This window comes from Microcaecilia unicolor, chromosome 1 (genome assembly GCF_901765095.1).
Source record: "Microcaecilia unicolor chromosome 1, aMicUni1.1, whole genome shotgun sequence".
In the NCBI taxonomy this organism is placed as follows: domain Eukaryota; kingdom Metazoa; phylum Chordata; class Amphibia; order Gymnophiona; family Siphonopidae; genus Microcaecilia; species Microcaecilia unicolor.
Window position 1 is genome coordinate 575,960,879 of NC_044031.1, and position 19,448 is coordinate 575,980,326.

Below are 19,448 nucleotides of genomic sequence, written 5' to 3' on the forward strand. Positions count from 1 at the left end.
CACATGTTTTGGGTGTGTGCAGATCCATTTTTCAGCGCGCCTGTAAAAAGGTCTTTTTAAAAAGTTTGCCAAAAATGGACGTGCGGCAAAATAAAAATCACCGCACATCCATTTTGGGTCTGAGACCTTACCGCCAGCCATTGACTTAGCGGTAAGGTCTCATGTGTTAACTAGGCAGTAATCATCTATGAGTTTAGAATGGCAATTACCTGGTTTCTGCTGCGCGCCAGAAAATAAAATGCTGGATGCTGCAGATGGGCAGACTGGATGGGTCATTTAGCCTTTATCTGCCATCGTGTTTCTATGTTTCTAAATGTGGGTCAATATGGCACATCATGTACAACATACTATAAAATAAACGCATTAACAATCGACAGACTGATCCATTCTTCACTTTGTAGTTGATAGAGCTAATTTTAGATTACAATATTTATCTTAGTACCACAATACATAGATTTGTTAATTAAATTAATGTGGAGCATGTCGTGGCAGTATAAGCGTTAGTGACTCTGGTTCCAGTTGGTCAGGTGCTAAAGAAGGAAGTGGTTTGGATTGTTATCTTTTGGGGACTTAACACAAGTGGTAGGTGAACTTTGTTGTAAAATAAATGAAATACAGAATTGATACCTTTCACTATCCTGCCTTCCTTGTTATACTAAAAATTGGCTTTTGCGTTTCCTTAATGCTAGGGAACACCAGGAAACGATGGATCCATTGGGCCACAAGGTTCACCTGGGCTCATTGTGAGTAATATGTATAATTATTTGAACTATTTTTTCTTTATTGCAGAAGTGTTAATTTTTTTTTTTTTTAATTTAAGTTAAAAGACTGAATTATTCAGCCAGAGGTGGGCAGCGCTTTGACTTCCTGCTGCTGAAATTCAATCCGGATATTCCATGCCAGGCCGTTTCCTGTGACCAGCATTAAATATCTGGGTTTTTCAATGCCAGCTAATACTTGACTGATTAAGTCAATATTCAGACCATAGCACCCATGGCTTAGCGGGCAAAGATAGGCCTTCTTTTTATGTGACGTTATGTGGCCGCTAACCTTGGCCAGTTAAGTTTTGAAAATCGGGACTTAACTGGTCATACCCCTAACATCGCTGGGCATTTTCAGTGGTGATAACTGTTTTAATGCTGCTGAAAATGACCGGTTATCCACTGGGATGTGAGTTAACCAGTTAACTTGTGCTGAATATTAGCTGGACAATGCTCAGATTAGTGATGTAACAAAACAAAAAGCACCAAGGGCCTTCAAAAAAAGGGGAATAAAGTCTTTAATTGTAAACGTTGATGATGCAATACTCAAATGGACCCAACACGGTCTGTGTTTCGACGCCAAGCATCTGCATCAGGGGTTGCGAGAAATAGTTGACAACATGCGGTAGTATTGTGAAAACAATACAGTGTTTAGAAGCAATGTACTGCAGTGTCATGTGGTCCCCTTAACACAAAATTGATCGATATACTGATTAAACACACGCAGTCCTTCAGTCCCGGACTCAATCTGAGAACGTTGCTTCTAAGACTTTATTCCCCTTTTTTTGAAGGCCCTTGGTGCTTTTTGTTTTGTTTCTTGGCTTTTTTTGTGCTTCGCTCCCTCTCTCTGTTATACCACAGATTAGTGATGTGCCACAAACGTACAGACTACGCTATAGATTTTATACATGCATAAAAATTAGGCGCACAGCACAATTGCCTATCTTTATGTGATCATGCATTGTTTGTGCAAAGCTGATGCAAAGTTGTGCATAATAATAAAAAGTAACTTTTTAAAATAAAAAGTAACTTTTAAACTGTTATGTTATATATTGCTTCTAATCCACATATACCTGCGCAGTTCAATGTAGATTACAGTAAAAAAGAGACTAGACAAACAAAATCCAGGAATTACATATTTCAAAACAGCAGAAAGCAATTATTTAGACCAAAAATACTTTCCAAATAACCAAGTTTTTAAAGTTTTTCAGATTGTCAAATAGCTGGGATTTATTCGGATCCCCCAAAGGTAGAGAATCCCAGAAGACCACAGACTGATAATAAAGAGAGGAATTAAGCACAGACTTAAATTTCAGTTGTTTAACAGACGGAAAATATAAGAGCATCAAGTTGTGAGTGTTGTATGGAGAATGAATATGAAGTACACTAGCCCAGTCACAAAGAAAGAAAGGCGCTAAGCCATTTAAGATTCTATGGACAAAAGTACACAGCTTAAACTGGGCTCTGGCCTTTATAGGAAGTCAATGCAACTTTATCAGAAGTGAAACAACCAATTCATATCTAGAGATTGAAAATATCAGTCGAGCCGCTGTGTTTTGCAACAATTGAATCCTATTGGCTAGAGTTCTTAAACAGCCTATATAGTGTTGCAATAATCCACTCTAGACAGTACCAAGGCCTGATCTAGAAATCTACCCTTTTGCTAAAGCGCGGCAAGCCATTTCCCGCATGCCTGAATTTTTTGTGGGGTAAACGCAGTAATCAGGCAGTGCCGTACGCTGCCTGGTTTCCACCGAGTTACCGCAGAAGCCCTTACCATCTCCTAAATACCACCTCCAGCCACCCTAGCCCCCACAGACAGGCCAAGTGGCCTTCTCCCTCCACTCTGGAAGCCCCGCCCAGTGCATCCTAGGATGCACTGGGCAGGGCACTGCCATTTTGGAGACAGTACTGGAAGGAGGAGGGAGTGCTACTCTCTCCTCATCATCACAAGGTACGAGAAGGGGGCTGCTAGACAACCAGGGTGGGTGGGGGTATGTTGCCCACTGGGCCACCAGGGGGGAGTTTAGGTTTAGGGGGGTTAGGGGGGACTAGAGGTCCACTGGACTTTAGCTCCCCTATGCCCTTGTGTTGGGGGGAGGCACTACGCCACCAGGATCTCAGACACTGGGGAGTCCAGGGGTCCACTGGGCCCTCGGGACTGATGATGGCAATGGCAGCCTGGGCTGCCTGGCTTGGATGGGCGGGGGGGGGGGGGGGGGGACACATACAGAGGGAGCCTTAACCTTAAGTTAAATGAGCTCTGTGGTATTCTCTCGCGGACACTATAGACCCCTCTGATCATTTGTATGAAGGTAAATGCAGGCGCAAGTCCGACGCTAGTGGCCTCTAGCACCTGCATTTACTGTTGATCATCGGGGCCTCAGTGCTGAATATCACAGTTAACTAGCTATATTTTGCTGACTTCATAAGCCTGGAAATTCAGTGCTGGAGCACAGACATGGCCCAGCATTGAATTTCTGAGTATAATGCTGACAGAGGTCAGGAAAACGTTGATCACCATTGGCTGAATATCAGCCCAATGAGCATTACTTGTCAACCGTTTTCTTTGATTTTGTGCAAAATGAATGATTTATGTCAGACCCTTTTAAATACAAATTTTTTTGTGGAATTTCTCCTTTTTCATAATTAATTTCAAAATATCTCATTAATCACTATCCACCTGTGTGAAAAGGAAGTTATGGGTTCAACAATGCAACCAATTGTCATTTTAATTATGGAATACTTATTGTCACCTCATTACCCATAATCCTTGCTTTTTTATTTTTCTAAATTTGCAAAACAAAAGTGTTTGATAAATCAAAAATTTGAAAAAAATGAGTCCTTAACTCGATGCATCTTTGCTTATATCCCACACTGTCAATTAAAATGTTCTATTACGTACTGTGTTGACATACATACTTTGCATTGTTATTTGAATATTTTTACTGCTGTAATTGTCTATTGCTCATGTTTGATTTATTCTTACTGTACACTGCCTTGAGTGAATTCCTTCAAAAAGGCGATAAATAAATCCTAATAAATAAAAAAATAAATACATGTTCAATTTCAGTTGTTTTAACTTCTTTAAATCATGATTCCATTGAACTGTACAATGTCACAAAGAGGGGCATAATCGAACGGGGTGCCCAAGTTTTCCTGAGGATGTCCTCACAGGACGTCCCTGCAAAGGGGCGGGGAAACCCATATTATCGAAACAAGATGGGTGGCCATCTTTCGTTTCAATAATACAGTCAGGAACGCCCAAATCTCAACATTTAGGTCGACCTTAGAGATGGTTGCCCCTAGAGATGGTCGTCCCTGATTTTCTGCGATAATGGAAACAGAGGACGCCCATCTCAGAAACGACCAAATCCAAGCCATTTGGTCATGGGAGGAGCCAGCATTTGTAGTGCACTGGTCCCCCTGACATGCCAGGACACCAACCGAGCACTGCAGTGGACTTCAGAAAAAGCTCCCAGGTGCATAGCTCCCTTACCTTGTGTGTTGAGCCCCCCAAAACCTACTCCCCACAACTGTACACCACTACCATAGCCCATAGGGATGAAGGGGGGCACCTAGATGTGGGTACAGTGGGTTTTGAAGGGCTCACATTTACCACCACAAGTATAAGGTAGGGGGGGATGGGCCTGGGTCTGCCTGCCTGAAGTGCACTGCACCCACTAAAACTGCTCCAGGGACCTGCATACTGCTGTCAGGGAGCTGGGTATGACATTTGAGGCTGGCATAGGGGCTGGCAAAAATATTTTTAAAGTTTTTTTTTAGGGTGGGAGGAGGTTAGTGACCACTGGGGGAGTAAGGGGAGGTCATCCCTGATTCTCTCCGGTGGTCATCTGGTCAGTTCAGGCACCTTTTTGAGGCTTGGTCGTAAGAAAAAATGGACCAAGTAAAGTCGCCCAAGTGCTTGTCAGGGACGCCCTTCTTTTTTCCATTATCGGTCGAGGATGCCCATCTGTTAGGCACGCCCCTGTCCCGCCTTCGCTATGCTACCGACACACTCCCGTGAACTTTGGTCATCCCTGCGACGGAAAGCAGTTGAGGATGCCCAAAATCAGCTTTCGATTACACCGATTTGGGTGACCCTGGGAGAAGGATGCCCATCTCCCGATTTGTGTCGAAAAATGGGCGCCCTTCTCTTTCGAAAATAAGCCTGAAAGTCTTTTAGTCAAATTATAATCTAATTAAAACATATAGCTCCAACCTGGCTGGTCATTTCACCTCTTTGGGCTTCAGGGAGCACAATAATGAACAATCGAATAATAATACAAACGTATCAAAAACAGAGTCCAATGTATAGAAGATGCTATCAAACATAAAACCTAGTTAATGTGGAACTCACAATAGATGTAACATTTAAAAACTATGCAAACCAAAGAGTGCTAGCGCATGCGCATCTGTCACCCATAAATTAATTTCAGAGCTAATGTCATGCATATTGAAAACATCAGTGTTGATATTAAGCAGGCAACACTCAGCATTTTACTGACTGCTATTGGCATTATACTCGGAAATTCTTGTGGTACCCGGAAATCTGGAGAACTCAAAATGTCTGGAAGTCGTTGCCAAAGAGTAGTGTATTTTGAATTCTCCAGATTTCTGGGTACCACAAGACTGATGGGGCGGGGTGAGGGTGGGAGGGCGGATGGGATAGGATAGTGGATGTGAGCATGATGAGTAAGTGATTGATATGCTTGTTGTTTTTCAAGTATGGATAAATGGGATGTTAGTGGGAGAAAGGGAAGTTTAGATGTTTTATAAAAAGCGCAAAAGTCAATTCAGGAATGCTATATACATAATTAAATTATGTTTATATCTTTGAATATTACAGTGATGCTTTCGTGGTTGTTTGTACAACATTTTGGATATGTTCTCTTTATACTGACATTGGAAAAATATAAAATTTTTAAAATACCCGGAAATTCTATGTCGGGCTATGTCCAGTTTTGCAGAGACAGCGAAACCATAGCGATATCCAACACTTCAGGGCCCTTTACAAAGCGGCGCTAAGCCCAATGCGGACTTATCGTATGCTAATCTTGAGCTACCACCAGCCCAATGCGGGTGCTGGCGGTAGTTCCCGCCTTAGCGTGCACCATTTCCTGCACTGGGGAAAAACAGGGCTGTATTTTTTAGCATGGTGCTAACCCAGCTGTAATCGAGTTAGCGCAGGAGCCCTTACTGCCACCTCAGTTGGTGGTATTAAGTGCTCTCACCCGCATGGCCATGTGGCAAGTGAAATCTTACCGCATGTCCATGTCTTTTTTCAGCCTTTTTACCCTCTGTTGTAAAAGAGCCTCAGCACAGAGGAAAAACAGCTTCTTCCTCTGCTAGTGCAGGGCCCTTTTTTTTTTTTACTGCAGCTTGTTAAAACGACCCCTTAACTAGCTACGGGTTGCCACATAAAGGGCTCCTTTTACAAAGCCCTGCTGGTGATTCTAGCACTTTATCGCATTTCTCATGCTGGAATGGCTAGCTCGGCTTTGTAAAAGGAGCCCAAAGATAGGACTGACTTTTTTGCAGTTACCTTGGCTGGTTAAGTGCTGAATATTGCCACTTAACCGATCAAGGGCTGACTCCACCCCTAGAGCGCCCCCAAAATTGCTGGGTTTGAATTCGTTGCTAACCGGACATTTTCAGCAGCATTAACCAGTTAAGGGGTCCTTTTACTAAGCTGCGTAGGCACCTATGCACGCCCAACGTGCATAAGTTTGGAACTACCACCCAGCTACCATGTGATTTCATGTTTTACACATGTCCAGTACACGCGTCGGGAAATATATTTTATTTTCCGGCGAGTGGCGTTAACCGGCATTGTACACTCGCTGATGATTACCACCCGGTAAATGCGTGAGACCTTACCTCTTAATGAATGAGTGGCGGTAAGGTCTCAGGCCCAAAATAGATGTGCGCCAATTTTCATTTTGCCACACGTCCATTTTTGTCCCCCCAAAAAAGGCCTTTTATGCAGGCGCACTGAAAAATGGACCTGCATGCGTCCAATACATGCATCTACAACAGCGCAGGCAATTTTTTGGCCAACCTTAATAAAAGGACCCCTGAGTGCTGCTGAATAAGACCAGCTGTCATTGAACAAGCAAATTAGGGGGTCTTTTACTAAAGATTAGCTCGAGTTATCTGCAGCAGGACCCATTTTGCTCCTATGCTGCAAATAACTCTAGCTAACTTTTAGTAAAAGACCCCCTTAACCAGCCAGGAGCTATTTGTGGCCAGTTAAATCACTTTGAATATTGACCCCATCATCTTATACAAAACTGATCTCATGAAAACGCTTGCCTTTTGATTTCTAAATTCAGTCCATGTAGTATTAATGTGTGCCATCCTATATAATAAAACGCACCTCCAACATTCTGAAGCTGATTGCATGACTGAGGCATTCCTGCTCTCTGTATCCATCTCCTGAATTGACATCACGTACTTCCGGGTTCATCACAAGCAGAAGTGACCAATCACACGAGGTTTCTCGGCTTCAGAATGTTGGAGGTGCATTCTGTTAAATAGGATTGGTCAGTTCCTTGAAGCACAGCCAGAGCTCAGCGTCCTGCACAGTAACGCTCAGACACCAGAGAGAGAGGGGGGGGGGGGGGGGCCTGACAACAGAGAGAGGGAGGGAGGGAGGGGGGCCTGACACCAGAGGGGGGGTATCTCTGTCACACACACACTCTCTCTCTCACACACTCTCTCTCTCACACACTCTCTCTCACAGTCAATGTCTTTCTCTCTCTCACTCTCACACACTGTCTCTCACACACTCTATGTCTCACACTGTATCACATTCACTCTCTATGTGTCACACAGTCACTCACACACTCTCTTGGTCTCATACACTCAGTCTCACAGAGAGTGTGTGTCTCACACACACTCTCTCTCTCGCACACACTGTATCTGTGTGAAACACACTCTCTCTCTCTCACACTGTGTCTCACATACGCACTTGCACACACTCTCATTCTCACACACACACTCTCTCTCTCACAGACACACTCACACCCAGACTCGCTCTCTCTCTCTCACACAGACACACTCGCACATTCACTCTCTCTCTCTCACACAGTCACCCTCACAATCACTCTCTCAAACATACACACTCTGAGGAGAACCTTGCTAGCGCCCGTTTCATTTGTGTCAGAAACAGGCCTTTTTTACTAGTTTTTTAATATTGTTCCTGCTGATATAAAAATTTAGAAAAGTTTCCTCCTCTCAGGAGAACATAGGCAGTGACTATATATTTAATTACCTGCATGTTGAATCACACTTCTGTTCAATTTTTAGCCGTTGCTAAATATAAATAAAAGATGAAAAAAAAATGTTGCATGACCAAACATTAACTGGTCATCTTTGTTTTTACTTTTGACCTGTGTAGGGGAGTCCTGGTGCCCCAGGCTCACCAGGAGTTCCAGGAATCAAAGGACCACATGGTAACACTGGACCTGCAGTAAGTGACATTTTGAAATTACTAATGGATGTCAGGTACAAACTTAAAGTCCAGTTTACTAAGTTGTGCTCAATTGACATGTGTCTGTACTATTGTACTTCAGAAAAATTACCATGGGATTCACTAGACTGCAGTATCTGTGTATCAATGTTTAGTAAGTCTTATGGTAATTGTCTTTGTGTAGCCACAGACAGGAGGTCTGTGCATTCTCAGACCTAGCAAGGTGAGGGGTCGTAAGTGAGTCCCTCCCAGAACCTCTCTCCTCTCAGTTGAAGGTCAGAGTAATGGTTGTGCTAACCTGGACCATTTGAAAGATGGCACCATTGGGACATGAGCAAGTGGGACTCACTCCTGCCTACACACTTGACCCCTGAGGTTGGAAGATAGGCTTGCAATGGGTTGGGGACTGGGAGGCTGGGTTCCATGGGGCTAACTATTTGAATGAATGCAGGGCCACAGAAAAGGGACAAGGCTGTGATAAGACAGGACAATAAATCCTTCGTTATAGACAGATGAAGGTGTCACGAGAAGGTGCTGGGGGGGGGGGGGGGGGCTGCCATTGACCACCATGGACTTTTTTCTAAAAAGGGGGGGATGTGAGGAATCATATTCTATGTTTGAGACCCTTTAAAATATGACACCAGGGAGCATTAGCTGATGATCCCAAGGATGACTTAACTGTACCTTGTGAGGTCCAGTGAACTTTTCTTGAATAATGTAACTCGCAAAGTTTACCAGAATCTTGGTTACTTGATTTGCATAATAATAAGCTATTTTGCATATATTTGAAATAGACAGTTTATTTATTTTATTTATTTATGACATTTATACCCCACATTAGCCCGAAATAGATTCAAGTTCAATGTGGCTTACAAACAAACAATAAAGTGAATAAAACATAATAATGTACAGAATATAACACAAATTACAATAAGATCAAGAAGCAAATTAATACATGTGTTATAGCATTAATTGGCCTAAAGCAACATAGTAAATAGATCCCTTAGCACTTAAGGGCAGTGAACAGACTACTGCGCTTTAGTGAAGCTTACCTTGAGCTCAGTTTTGGAAATCAAATAATTAAATTTAAAATCCAAAAAAATCATAATTCTAGATATAATCTTCATCTGTTCTAACTGCTGCCCAGTTTTTACTTTGATGATTATTATGTTTGAAGTGTAATTTGTTCACTTATAGGTGGAATATAAATGCCTAAATAATGAAATAAAGAAATTAAGACATAAATCTAGTTTATATGTAGCAGACTGATAGAAGGGGGCAGTATTTCACACCATATCGGTCTCCTCTGCTAGCCAGGTTCACAATTTGTTCTGACAGTGTGAATATACAGTGCTGACAGGTCCCATGACACTGTGGGACCCTGCACATTAAGACTATAGACTGAAACCAGCTGGTGGAAGATGCTGATGTGGCATGACATGTTGATATTCTCCAGCCAGCTAGAGGGGAAAAGATTGTGTGAGGGAGGGGAATTAAAGGAGATAGAGGAGTTTCTGGTGGGGGGATAATTGGCAGAGAGAGAGAGATTTTCAAAGCTAGACTGTTTTAATACACATTCTGTCAGTTTATCAATTCTTTATACATTATCCTTAAATATAAAGTGATGTACGAATATAAGATGTGCCATTCTGAGGGGCCCTTTTACTAAGATGCGCTGAAAAACGGGCTGCGGTAGTGTAGGCACATGTTTTGGGCACGTGCAGATCCATTTTTCAGCACACCTATACAAAAAGGCCTTTTAAAAATTTTTGCTGAAAATGGATATGCGGTAAAATAAAAATTGGCGCACGCCCATTTTGGGCCTGAGACCTCACTGCCAGCCATTGACTTAGCGGTAAGGTCTTACGCGTTAACCGTGTAGTAATCACCTACGCACGTAGAATGACGATTACTGCTCGGATTCTGTCGTGCGCCAGAAAATAAAAATTATTATCTGGCGTGCGTAGTGGACACATATCAAAAATGAAATTACCGGGAGGTAACTGCAAATTGACAAGCATTGGGCACGCATAGGTGCCTAAGCAGCTTAGTAAAAGAGCCCCTGAGACAGATGAAAGGCCCATTAAGTCCAGCATTCTGTCCCAAACAGTGGCCAATCCAGGTTACAAGTACCCAGCAGGCTTTTCTGTAATTGAGGAATGTGGTTTCTTTTCATTATGATACCACATAATTAAAATTTTTTTAATAGATTTAATAATTTGAAAAGTCAGAATACTGTATGTTACACAGGCAACTTCTGCATTTAGGTGGGTTTAGCTTCTCTATGAAACATTTGACTGCCTGAGGGGGTTACACGTTGAAGATGTTTGAAGACGCCGCACTTGGAAACGTATTAATGAACAATTTGGGGTTGAACTGCACAGAGGAGGAGTGGCCTAGTGGTTAGGGTGGTGGACTTTGGTCCTGAGGAAGTGAGTTCACAGGGCCGTGCCTAGGGTCTCTGGCGCCCCCCTGCAGACTATCAGTTGGCGCCCCCCCCCCCCCCCCCCCCGTGAAAATGATCACGCCCCCCCCCCCCATGAAAATGATCGCTCACCACTTGCCACACTGAAAGGAATTGTCAGCAATATTCTTAGAAACAAATTGCTATACATTGCAAAATAAGATAGCAGATGTAAATTCTCAAAGTGGACATATTCCAAATGCTAAAATGAAAATAAAATAATTTTTTTCTACCTTTGTTGTCTGGTGACTTTCTTTTTTCAATCATGCTGGTCCAGTATCTGATTCTGCTGCTATCTGTCCTCTTAACTCCATTTCCAGGGCTTCCTTTCCATTTATTTTCTTTACTTTTCTCCTTTCTTCTTCATTTCTTGCTCTATATCCATTTCCAGCAATTTCTCCTCTCTCCCTGGGTCCTGCCCTCCCATCCATGTCCATTCTTGTCCCTCTCTGCCCTTCCCTCCTCCATCCATAGCCAGCAAGCCTCCTCTCTCCCCTCCCCTCCATTTCCAGCAATTTGTCCTCTCCCTGGGCCCCCATGTCCATCCTTGTCCCTCTCTGCCCTTCCCTCCTCCATCCATAGCCAGCAAGCCTCCTCTCTCCCCTCCCCTCCATTTCCAGCAATTTGTCCTCTCCCTGGGCCCCCATGTCCATCCTTGTCCCTCTCTGCCCTTCCCTCCTCCATCCATAGCCAGCAATCCTTGCCTCCTCTATCCCCTCCCCTCCATTTCCAGCAATTTGTCCTCTCCCTGGGCCCCCATGTCCATCCTTGTCCCTCTCTGCCCTTCCCTCCTCCATCCATAGCCAGCAATCCTCTCTCCCCTCCCCTTCCCTTCCAGCAATTTGTCCTCTCCCTGGGCCCTGCCCTCCCATCCATGCTTCTCTGCCCTTCCCTCCGCACCCTGGGGCCTTTAAATCTTTTACTTCCGGTCGCAGCAGCGTCAGTGAAAGCGGAGCGCTGCCGACGTCTCCCTTCCCTTTGCGCTCTTGGTTCCCTCAGTGTCCGCCTTCTTCTGACGTCAGAAGAAGGCGGGACACTGAGGGAACCAACGAGTGCAAGGGAAGGGAGACGTCGGCAGCAGTGGCGTAGCTAGGGTAGTTGACACCCGGGGCCGGTCATTGTTTAACACCCCCCCCCCCCCCAAATCCAGTACTAGGCATACCGAGAATACAAAACACTCACGACCTATAGAGCAATTTTACCATACCATAAGCAGTCGTTTCTACGAGTCACACAAGGAAAAGGAAAGCATCTTAAACACTACAGTGAGCACTAGAACATCAATTCACCTATTGTAAAACGAAACCAGACAGAATAGTACAGATCGTAGATCCTGCACAGTCAATGCCAACTGAAAGCCATGTCTTTTTCAAACACAGATACACCCTAATCCACTATAGGATAAGTAATCATAAACTTTCTATTTAGACAAAAATTAAACTGAACCCCCGATGCCAGACTCTGCATACAATGCAACACCACAGAAACAGAAAATGTCCCCTAGTACTGTGCAAAATATAAAGACAGCAGATGTAAATTTGAAAAAACTAACAAATACCAATCACCACTTTACAAATTAACAAATAGAAATAAAACATATACAGAAAATAAAATAATACCATTTTATTGGACTAATACATTTAGCTTCCAGAGGCCAAAATCTCCTTCCTCAGGTCAATACAGTATAGTGCTGTTACAGTATCCTATCCTGATCTGAGGAAGGGGGTTTTGTTCTCTGAAAGTTAAGTCAAAATGTATTAAAATTAGTCCAATAAAAAGATTACCTTATTTACATGTTCTATTTATAAACATTTATTAACACAGCTAAAATACTATATCCTAAAGCAAAATAATAAAAATATATATTTACAGTTTGTTGTCTTTGGTTTCTGCTTTCCTTATCTTCTTTTCACCGTCTTCCTTCCATCCAGCATCTGTCTTCGCTCTCTCTCTGCTCTCCAGTGTCTGCCCTCTCTAATGTTCCTTCCATCCACATCTGCCCTCTATTTCTGCTCCTTCCATCCACCATCTGCCCCAGTCTGCCATCTCTCTCTCCCCCTTCCATCCACCATCTGCCCTCTCTCTCTCTCCTTTCCCTCTAGCATTTGCCCTCTATCTCTGCCCCCTTCCATCAACTGTCTGCTCTTTCACTCCCTTCTATCCACTGTCTGCCCTTTCTCTCTGCTCCTTCGATTCACCATTTGCCCTCTCTCTTTCCCCCTCCCATCCATTCAGGGTCTGCCCTCCCTCTCACTCCCCATTCCATCCAGCATCTATCCCCCCTCTCTCACTGCCCCCTCTTTTCGGCTCCCAGTTCCCACCTGCGGCTGCCCCTAGTTCCAGATCCATTGATTCTCCCATCCACCCCTGCCCCAGGCATGACCCCATTCTCCCTCCTGCTCACTTTTCAGACCCCAGTTCCAGCTCCATGCCCCTTCTCCCATCTGTCTCCCACCCAGTCCCTTCTGCCCATCTGAGTCCCCCTCACCCCATCTGTCTCCCTCCCAGTCCCTTCTGCTATCCAAGTGCCCCCCACCCTCACCCCATCTGTCTCCCACCCAGTCCCTTCTGCCCATCCGAGTCCCCCTCACCCCATCTGTCTCCCACCCAGTCCCTTCTGCCCATCCGAGTCCCCCTCACCCCATCTGTCTCCCACCAAGTCCCTTCTGCTATCCAAGTGCCCCCCACCCTCACCCCATCTGTCTCCCACCCAGTCCTTTCTGCCCATCCGAGTCCCCCTCACCCCATCTGTCTCCCACCCAGTCCCTTCTGCTATCCAAGTGCCCCCCACCCTCACCCCATCTGTCTCCCACCCAGTCCCTTCTGCCCATCCGAGTCCCCCTCACCCCATCTGTCTCCCACCCAGTCCCTTCTGCTATCCGAGTCCTCCCCCACCTTCACGGTCACCCCATCTGTCCCCCACCCTCACCCTGCCTCGTCTTCTCCCTGCCACCCGTCTTTAAAAAGAAATTGTTTGCCGACGCGATAGTGAGCGCAGCACCTCGTGTGGAAGTAAAAGAAGCGAATCCGATCATCTCATTGGGCCTTCCTTCACTGTCCCGCCCTAGAGGAAATAGGAAGTTGCGTCAGAGGAGGGCGGGACAGTGAGGGAAGGCCCAATGAGATGATCGGATCCGCTTCCTTTACTTCCACACGAGGTGCTGCGCTCACTATCGCGTCGGCAAATAAATTTAAAGGGCTGGTGCGGGGGGGGGGGGGGTGCCAGGATGAAGAGCAGCGGGAGCGGCGGCACCCCCCTTTCTGGTGACACCCGGGGCGACCAAAAGATTTAAAGGCCTCGGCGGGGCGAGGGTAAGCACCGCGGCGGCGCCCTCCAGAGGTGGGCGCCCCCCTGCGGCGCTTACCTCGCTTACCGCATCGGCACGGCCCTGTGAGTTCAATTCCCACTTCAGGCACAGGCAGCTCCTTGTGACTCTGGACAAGTCACTTAACCCTCCATTGCCCCAGGTACAAATAAGTACCTGTATACAATATGTAAGCCGCATTGAGCCTGCCATGAGTGGGAAAGCACAGGGTACAAATGTAATAAAACATTAATGAGATGTTTTCTAATGATTTATATTGTTAATGATACCACCTGTTATATGAAAGTTTCCATATGCAGTGACTGGACGTTGTAGGCTACCTTTTGGTTTTGTGTGCTTCTGTGGATGATTAAGGAACTCATAAGTTGAGTATTTCTAGAAATTTTAGTCTAATAACTTGATTACTTTGACTTTCGTAATCATCTCTTATGACAAATTATATGTGCAATAACAGTAGATTGATTATAGCTACTAACTTTGCATTTTCATTTTTTGTAGGGTTCTCCTGGACCCAAGGGAGAAAGAGGTGAAAGGGTAAGTTATCTGTAGCTGTATTCACCTGCATTTACTGAATCTGGATTGGATAAAATAAATTGAACAATAATAATAATAGTAAATTGAAGAACTTGGTTTTGCTCTTCAACAGGACCAGTACAGTACAAGGAATTTGGCAGCTAAGATTTAATGCTAAAAAATGCAAGGTCATGCATTTGGGCTGCAAAAACCCGAGGGAACGGTACAGTTTAGGGGGTGGAGAACTTTTGTATGTGATCATATGTGATGATCTTAAGGTGGCCAAACAGGTAGAAAAGGTGATGGCGGAAGCTAGAAGGATTGAGTGCATAGGTAGTGGACTGGCCAGTAGGAAAAAAGAGATGATGATACCCCTGTATAAGACTCTGGTGAGACCTCATTTAGAATGTTGTGTACAGTTCTGGAGACCACACCTTCAAAAAGATAGAAACAGGATGGAAGTGGTCTAGACAGCAGCTATTAAAATGGCTACTGGTCTTCGTCATAAAGCATGTGAGGATAGACTTAACAATCTCAATATATTCTTTGGAAGAAAGGCGGAGAGGGGAGATATGATAGAGACATTTAGGCAGTGCATTTTATCTAGCAAAAAAGGTGCCGGTACTCAAATGCTAGGCCACCCTTCAGGGGTGGGGTGATCACTGAAGGACCCACCCCACAATAGCCAGGGCCCCTGCAACCAGTCACAGAATCTATGACAAGGAAGAATTGGTGTGTAGAGCCTGAGCTCTTTCATTAAAACTTGCAATCCATGGGTCAATTTTAGCAGACAATGAAAACGGTGCGGGTACTCAGTACCCCCAAGTACCCCCTCAAAAAAAGCCCTGCATTTAGGGGTCCTTTTACTAAGCCACGGTAAAAAAAAAAGTGGCCTGTGGTAGTGTGGGCGCATGTTTTTGGTGCGCACTGGGTCAGTTTTTACCGCGTCTGCAAAAAAGGTTTTTTTTTTTTAGTGGGACGGGAAAAGGGCATGCAGTAAAACTGAAACCAGTGCGCGCCTAAAACCGGCCTGAGCCCTTAATGCCACCCATTGATCTAGCGGTAAGGGCTCACAGCTACACGCGTGGTGACCGGTTGGTGCATGCCAACTGCCGATTACTGCCAGAAACACCATGTGTGGGAGGAAATAAATAAACAAATCAGCCAGATATTATGGGCACTCAGCAAATCTGAAATTACTGCCGGGGGGGGGGGGGGGGGGGGGCGCGGTAACCTGGCAGTAGTCTCATTTTGGCACGCACAGGAGGCAAGTCTCCTTCAGTTGAAAGGAAGCTCTGGAACAAGGGGGCATAGAATAAAGGTGAAAGGGGATAGACTCAGAAGTAACCTGAGGAGATACTTCTTCATGAAAAGGTTGGTGAATTCATGGAAAGGCCTCCCAGTGGAAGTAGTGGAGATAAAAACTGTATCTGAATTCAAGAAAGTTTGGGAGAAGTACATAGGATCTCTAAAGGAGTGATAGGAAGAGTAGATGGCATGAATGGGCAGACTGAATAGAACATATGGTCTTTATCTGCCTACATTTTTCTATGCTTCTATGTTTCTAAGGGAATTAGATAATCTAGATGAACCCGCAGATTTACATCCCAACACTCGCCATAACTAATTTTTAGTGTTGTACATTAGTGTGAATAAAAGGTCTGCATTTATAACTGAAGATTTACTTTCCATAAAAGGAGGGCATGATACTGATCAGAGCATAGCAGATGATGGCAATTTGCCCAGTTATTCTAGTCCATATTGTTAAAGTTATATTGCAGCTTCCGGCCGTGGAAACAGAGGCTTTGCAAGGTACTTAATAAAACTTCAGCTGTGGGCCCAGTAGCTACTGTTGTTGTGGAGAAAAACAAACAAAGAGCTACAGAAAAGTTCTCTTTATTGCCATTGTAGGATGATGTTTCTTTTGGGAACATAACAATACAATACTTTAGGTAAATATATACAAAGAGGCCTTTATTATAGAAGCTCTATTTGAGTTTTGGATGTCTGAAAATCAGCATTTAAAAATCCATATTGCATGGTAGTCCAAATCCTAACTTTATACTGGGATGCGGACGTCTAAAACTGCAGTACCATCTTATGGCAAGGGGGCATGGTCTGAGCATGCTTTGGTCTAAAGAGAATCCACGTAAGTGGAGAACTCAATAGATCCCACGAAACGTAAAATTTAAGCAAAAAGGTGGGAATATGAGCCAGGCTATCCAATAACTGGACCTAAAGTCAAGTTTAAAATAAACAATATTTATTAATTTTCAAGCAAATAATAATAAAATAATTCCACATTGAAAATGACTCGACACAACGTTGTGTTTCGGCCAGATGGCCTACATCAGGAGTCTATAAACAAAAGATAATAAATAAATACATAAATAAGATATACATTGAAATAAAGTCCGATAAAGAAGGACATTTAAAATATAGAATATCATAAACTATACCATGTTGATATAAATACTAGAAGACAGATGTTGTAAGACAATAAACAAAGATAATTACCATGCTAAGGCTTTGGGCAGGACTAGGGAGGAGCCAAAATACGAATGTCCTCCTTCAAATGCAAAAAAGATGAACATTGTTACTTTCATCTGGTACTTGCAGGGCCGCCGAGAGACAGAGCCGGGCCTGGAGCAGAGCTGCTGCAGCCGCTGCCCCCCCCCCCCCCATTCAGGATGCAGTTACCACTCCCCCCCCCCCATTTGGAACGCAGCTGTCACTGCAACTAGGGTTACCAAATGTCTCCAGAAAAAGGAGGACAAATTGAGCCAGTCTGGGTTTTACTTCCATTGCTTTCAAAAGAGAAGCAAAACTCGGACTGGATCAATGTGTCCTCCTTTTTCTGGAGCCATACGGTAAACCTAGCTGCCACCATTTTCTCACTCGCTCAGACCACCACCACCCCTCGCCTCTTACCTTCCTGCTTCAGTGCATCTGCTCCTTCACGGCCTCCAAGGGAGGTCCGGAGCCAGGTTCTGTCTCTCTTCTGCTCCTGTGTGCTGGGACCGGGTTATCACAATCACCAAGAGGAGCAGAGACCCCTGCATCGGGCCCTGCTTGGAGGCCGAGCCTGGGGAATTCTGACCCCTCTCAGTGGCTCTGGGTAGTTGGCACATCTAGTTTACAAAAAGGTTCTCTAATTGAGCATTTCTTCACTAGAGATATCAAGACAAGCCACCCCCTTAATCCCTAGTGCGTGTAAATATTAGGAATACCCATGACCCACCCATGCTCCTCCCATGGCCATGCCCTCTTTTGAGATCTACATGATAGAATTTACGATCACCACTTTATTGCTTAGTGAGTAGTGCGCACCAATTCGAATTATTGACAGTGTCATTAATTGCTTGGCTCATTAATCAATTAAGTTACACACACACAATTTGGATGCACGTCCAGAATCGCACATGTATCTTGAGTTGCCATATATAGAATTTAGTGGATAGTGCAGGCTGGTGCAACTTTTACCAAGATCAAATTAAAAGTGGTGCAATGTGTAAAGCCCCAAAGAGCACCAGTTTTCCCACTGGCATAACTATTGTTGTAGAAAGAATTCTCCGCAGACAAGCAGGGGAGATGCAGACATGCTATTCACTTGTTCAGTGCCCATATCTGTGTTATCATTCCCACCTTAAGTAATTCCCTTATCCCTTATTTGTCATGTTTGTCTGTCCTGATTAGATTGTAAGCTCTGTCGAGCAGGGACCGTCTCATTCATGTTCAAGTGTACAGTGCTCTGTACGTCTAGTAGTGCTATAGAAATGATGAGTAGTAGTAGGTCTCCCAATGGATCCAGTGAGACAGCCTTCTATGGAGAACCTCTGCTTGTCCCGCCTACACAATGCCATTGTTCTAAAAATAAAATTCTTTCCAATGTTGCGATGGCACTATGTTGATTAGTTATGTTCCATTGCCTATAAAGTCAGCAAAAATCCCCGAGGTCTAGGGGTTTAGGCATCCAGGGGATGTTCCTTTTGGGGTCTATGAGGACTTGGGCACCATTCCAACAATTAGCCTTACTGACAATCTCTGCATGTTTGACAGAGAATTGTATCCATAAATTTGAGTGCAACAGAGCAATAAGCAAACACACATCTTCATCCACTATGGATCGTAAGACAACAGGGTCTTAGGTGCAGGGGGGGGGGGGGGAACATGGGGGATTATTGTGCCTTTACACTCTGTGTGGCTTACTTCATGGAATGCTTCACTGTTCTCTATGGAAGGACTCCTCTCACTGCTATTGGACATGGGTAATTGGAGTTTGAAGATTCAGTGCAGATGTGGGTGCCAGAGAGGGGCATAGCCCATCTCCATGGGCGGCCATGCGAAGGGGCGGGACAAACCGTATTTTCGAAAAAAGATGGGCTCCCATCTTTTTTTTCGATAATATGGGTTGTGCGGGGCAAATGCCTAGGATTTGGGCGTTTTTGAGCTGGGCGCTATTGGTTTTCAGCGATAATAGAAACCGAAGGCGCCCAGCTCAAAAATGAACAAATCCAAGGCATTGGGTCGTGGGAGGGGCCAGGATTCGTATTGCACTGGTCCCCCTCACATGCCAGGACACCAACCGGGCACCCTAGGGGGCACTTTTACAAATTAAAAAAACACATTGAAATAGCTGCCAGGTGCATAGCACCCTTCCCTTGTGTGCTGAGCCCCCCAAATCCCCCCAAAACCCACTGCCCACAAGTCTACACCATTACCATAGCCCTAAGAGGTGAAGGGGGGCACCTACATGTGGGTACAGTGGGTTTTGGGGGTTTTTGGAGGGCTCAATATTAACCACCACAAGTGTAACAGGTGGGGGGGGGGATGGGCCTGGGTCCACCTGAGTGAAGTCCACTGCACCCACTAACAACTGCTCCAGGGACCTGCATACTGCTGTGATGGAG

The 19,448-nt window shown here is 44.7% G+C and overlaps 1 protein-coding gene across 2 annotated transcripts in view; it reads left to right on the forward strand.

The window, feature by feature from the left end:
- The window catches only part of COL14A1 (collagen type XIV alpha 1 chain), a 417,802-nt gene that overhangs the window by 368,054 nt on the left and 30,300 nt on the right, over positions 1–19,448 (forward strand). For both annotated transcript variants that reach the window (XM_030218565.1, XM_030218573.1), the window contains exons 41-43: positions 690–743; positions 8,164–8,235; positions 14,524–14,559. In XM_030218565.1, the coding sequence (XP_030074425.1) occupies positions 690–743; positions 8,164–8,235; positions 14,524–14,559 (162 nt within the window). The remainder of the gene's footprint in view (positions 1–689; positions 744–8,163; positions 8,236–14,523; positions 14,560–19,448) is intronic.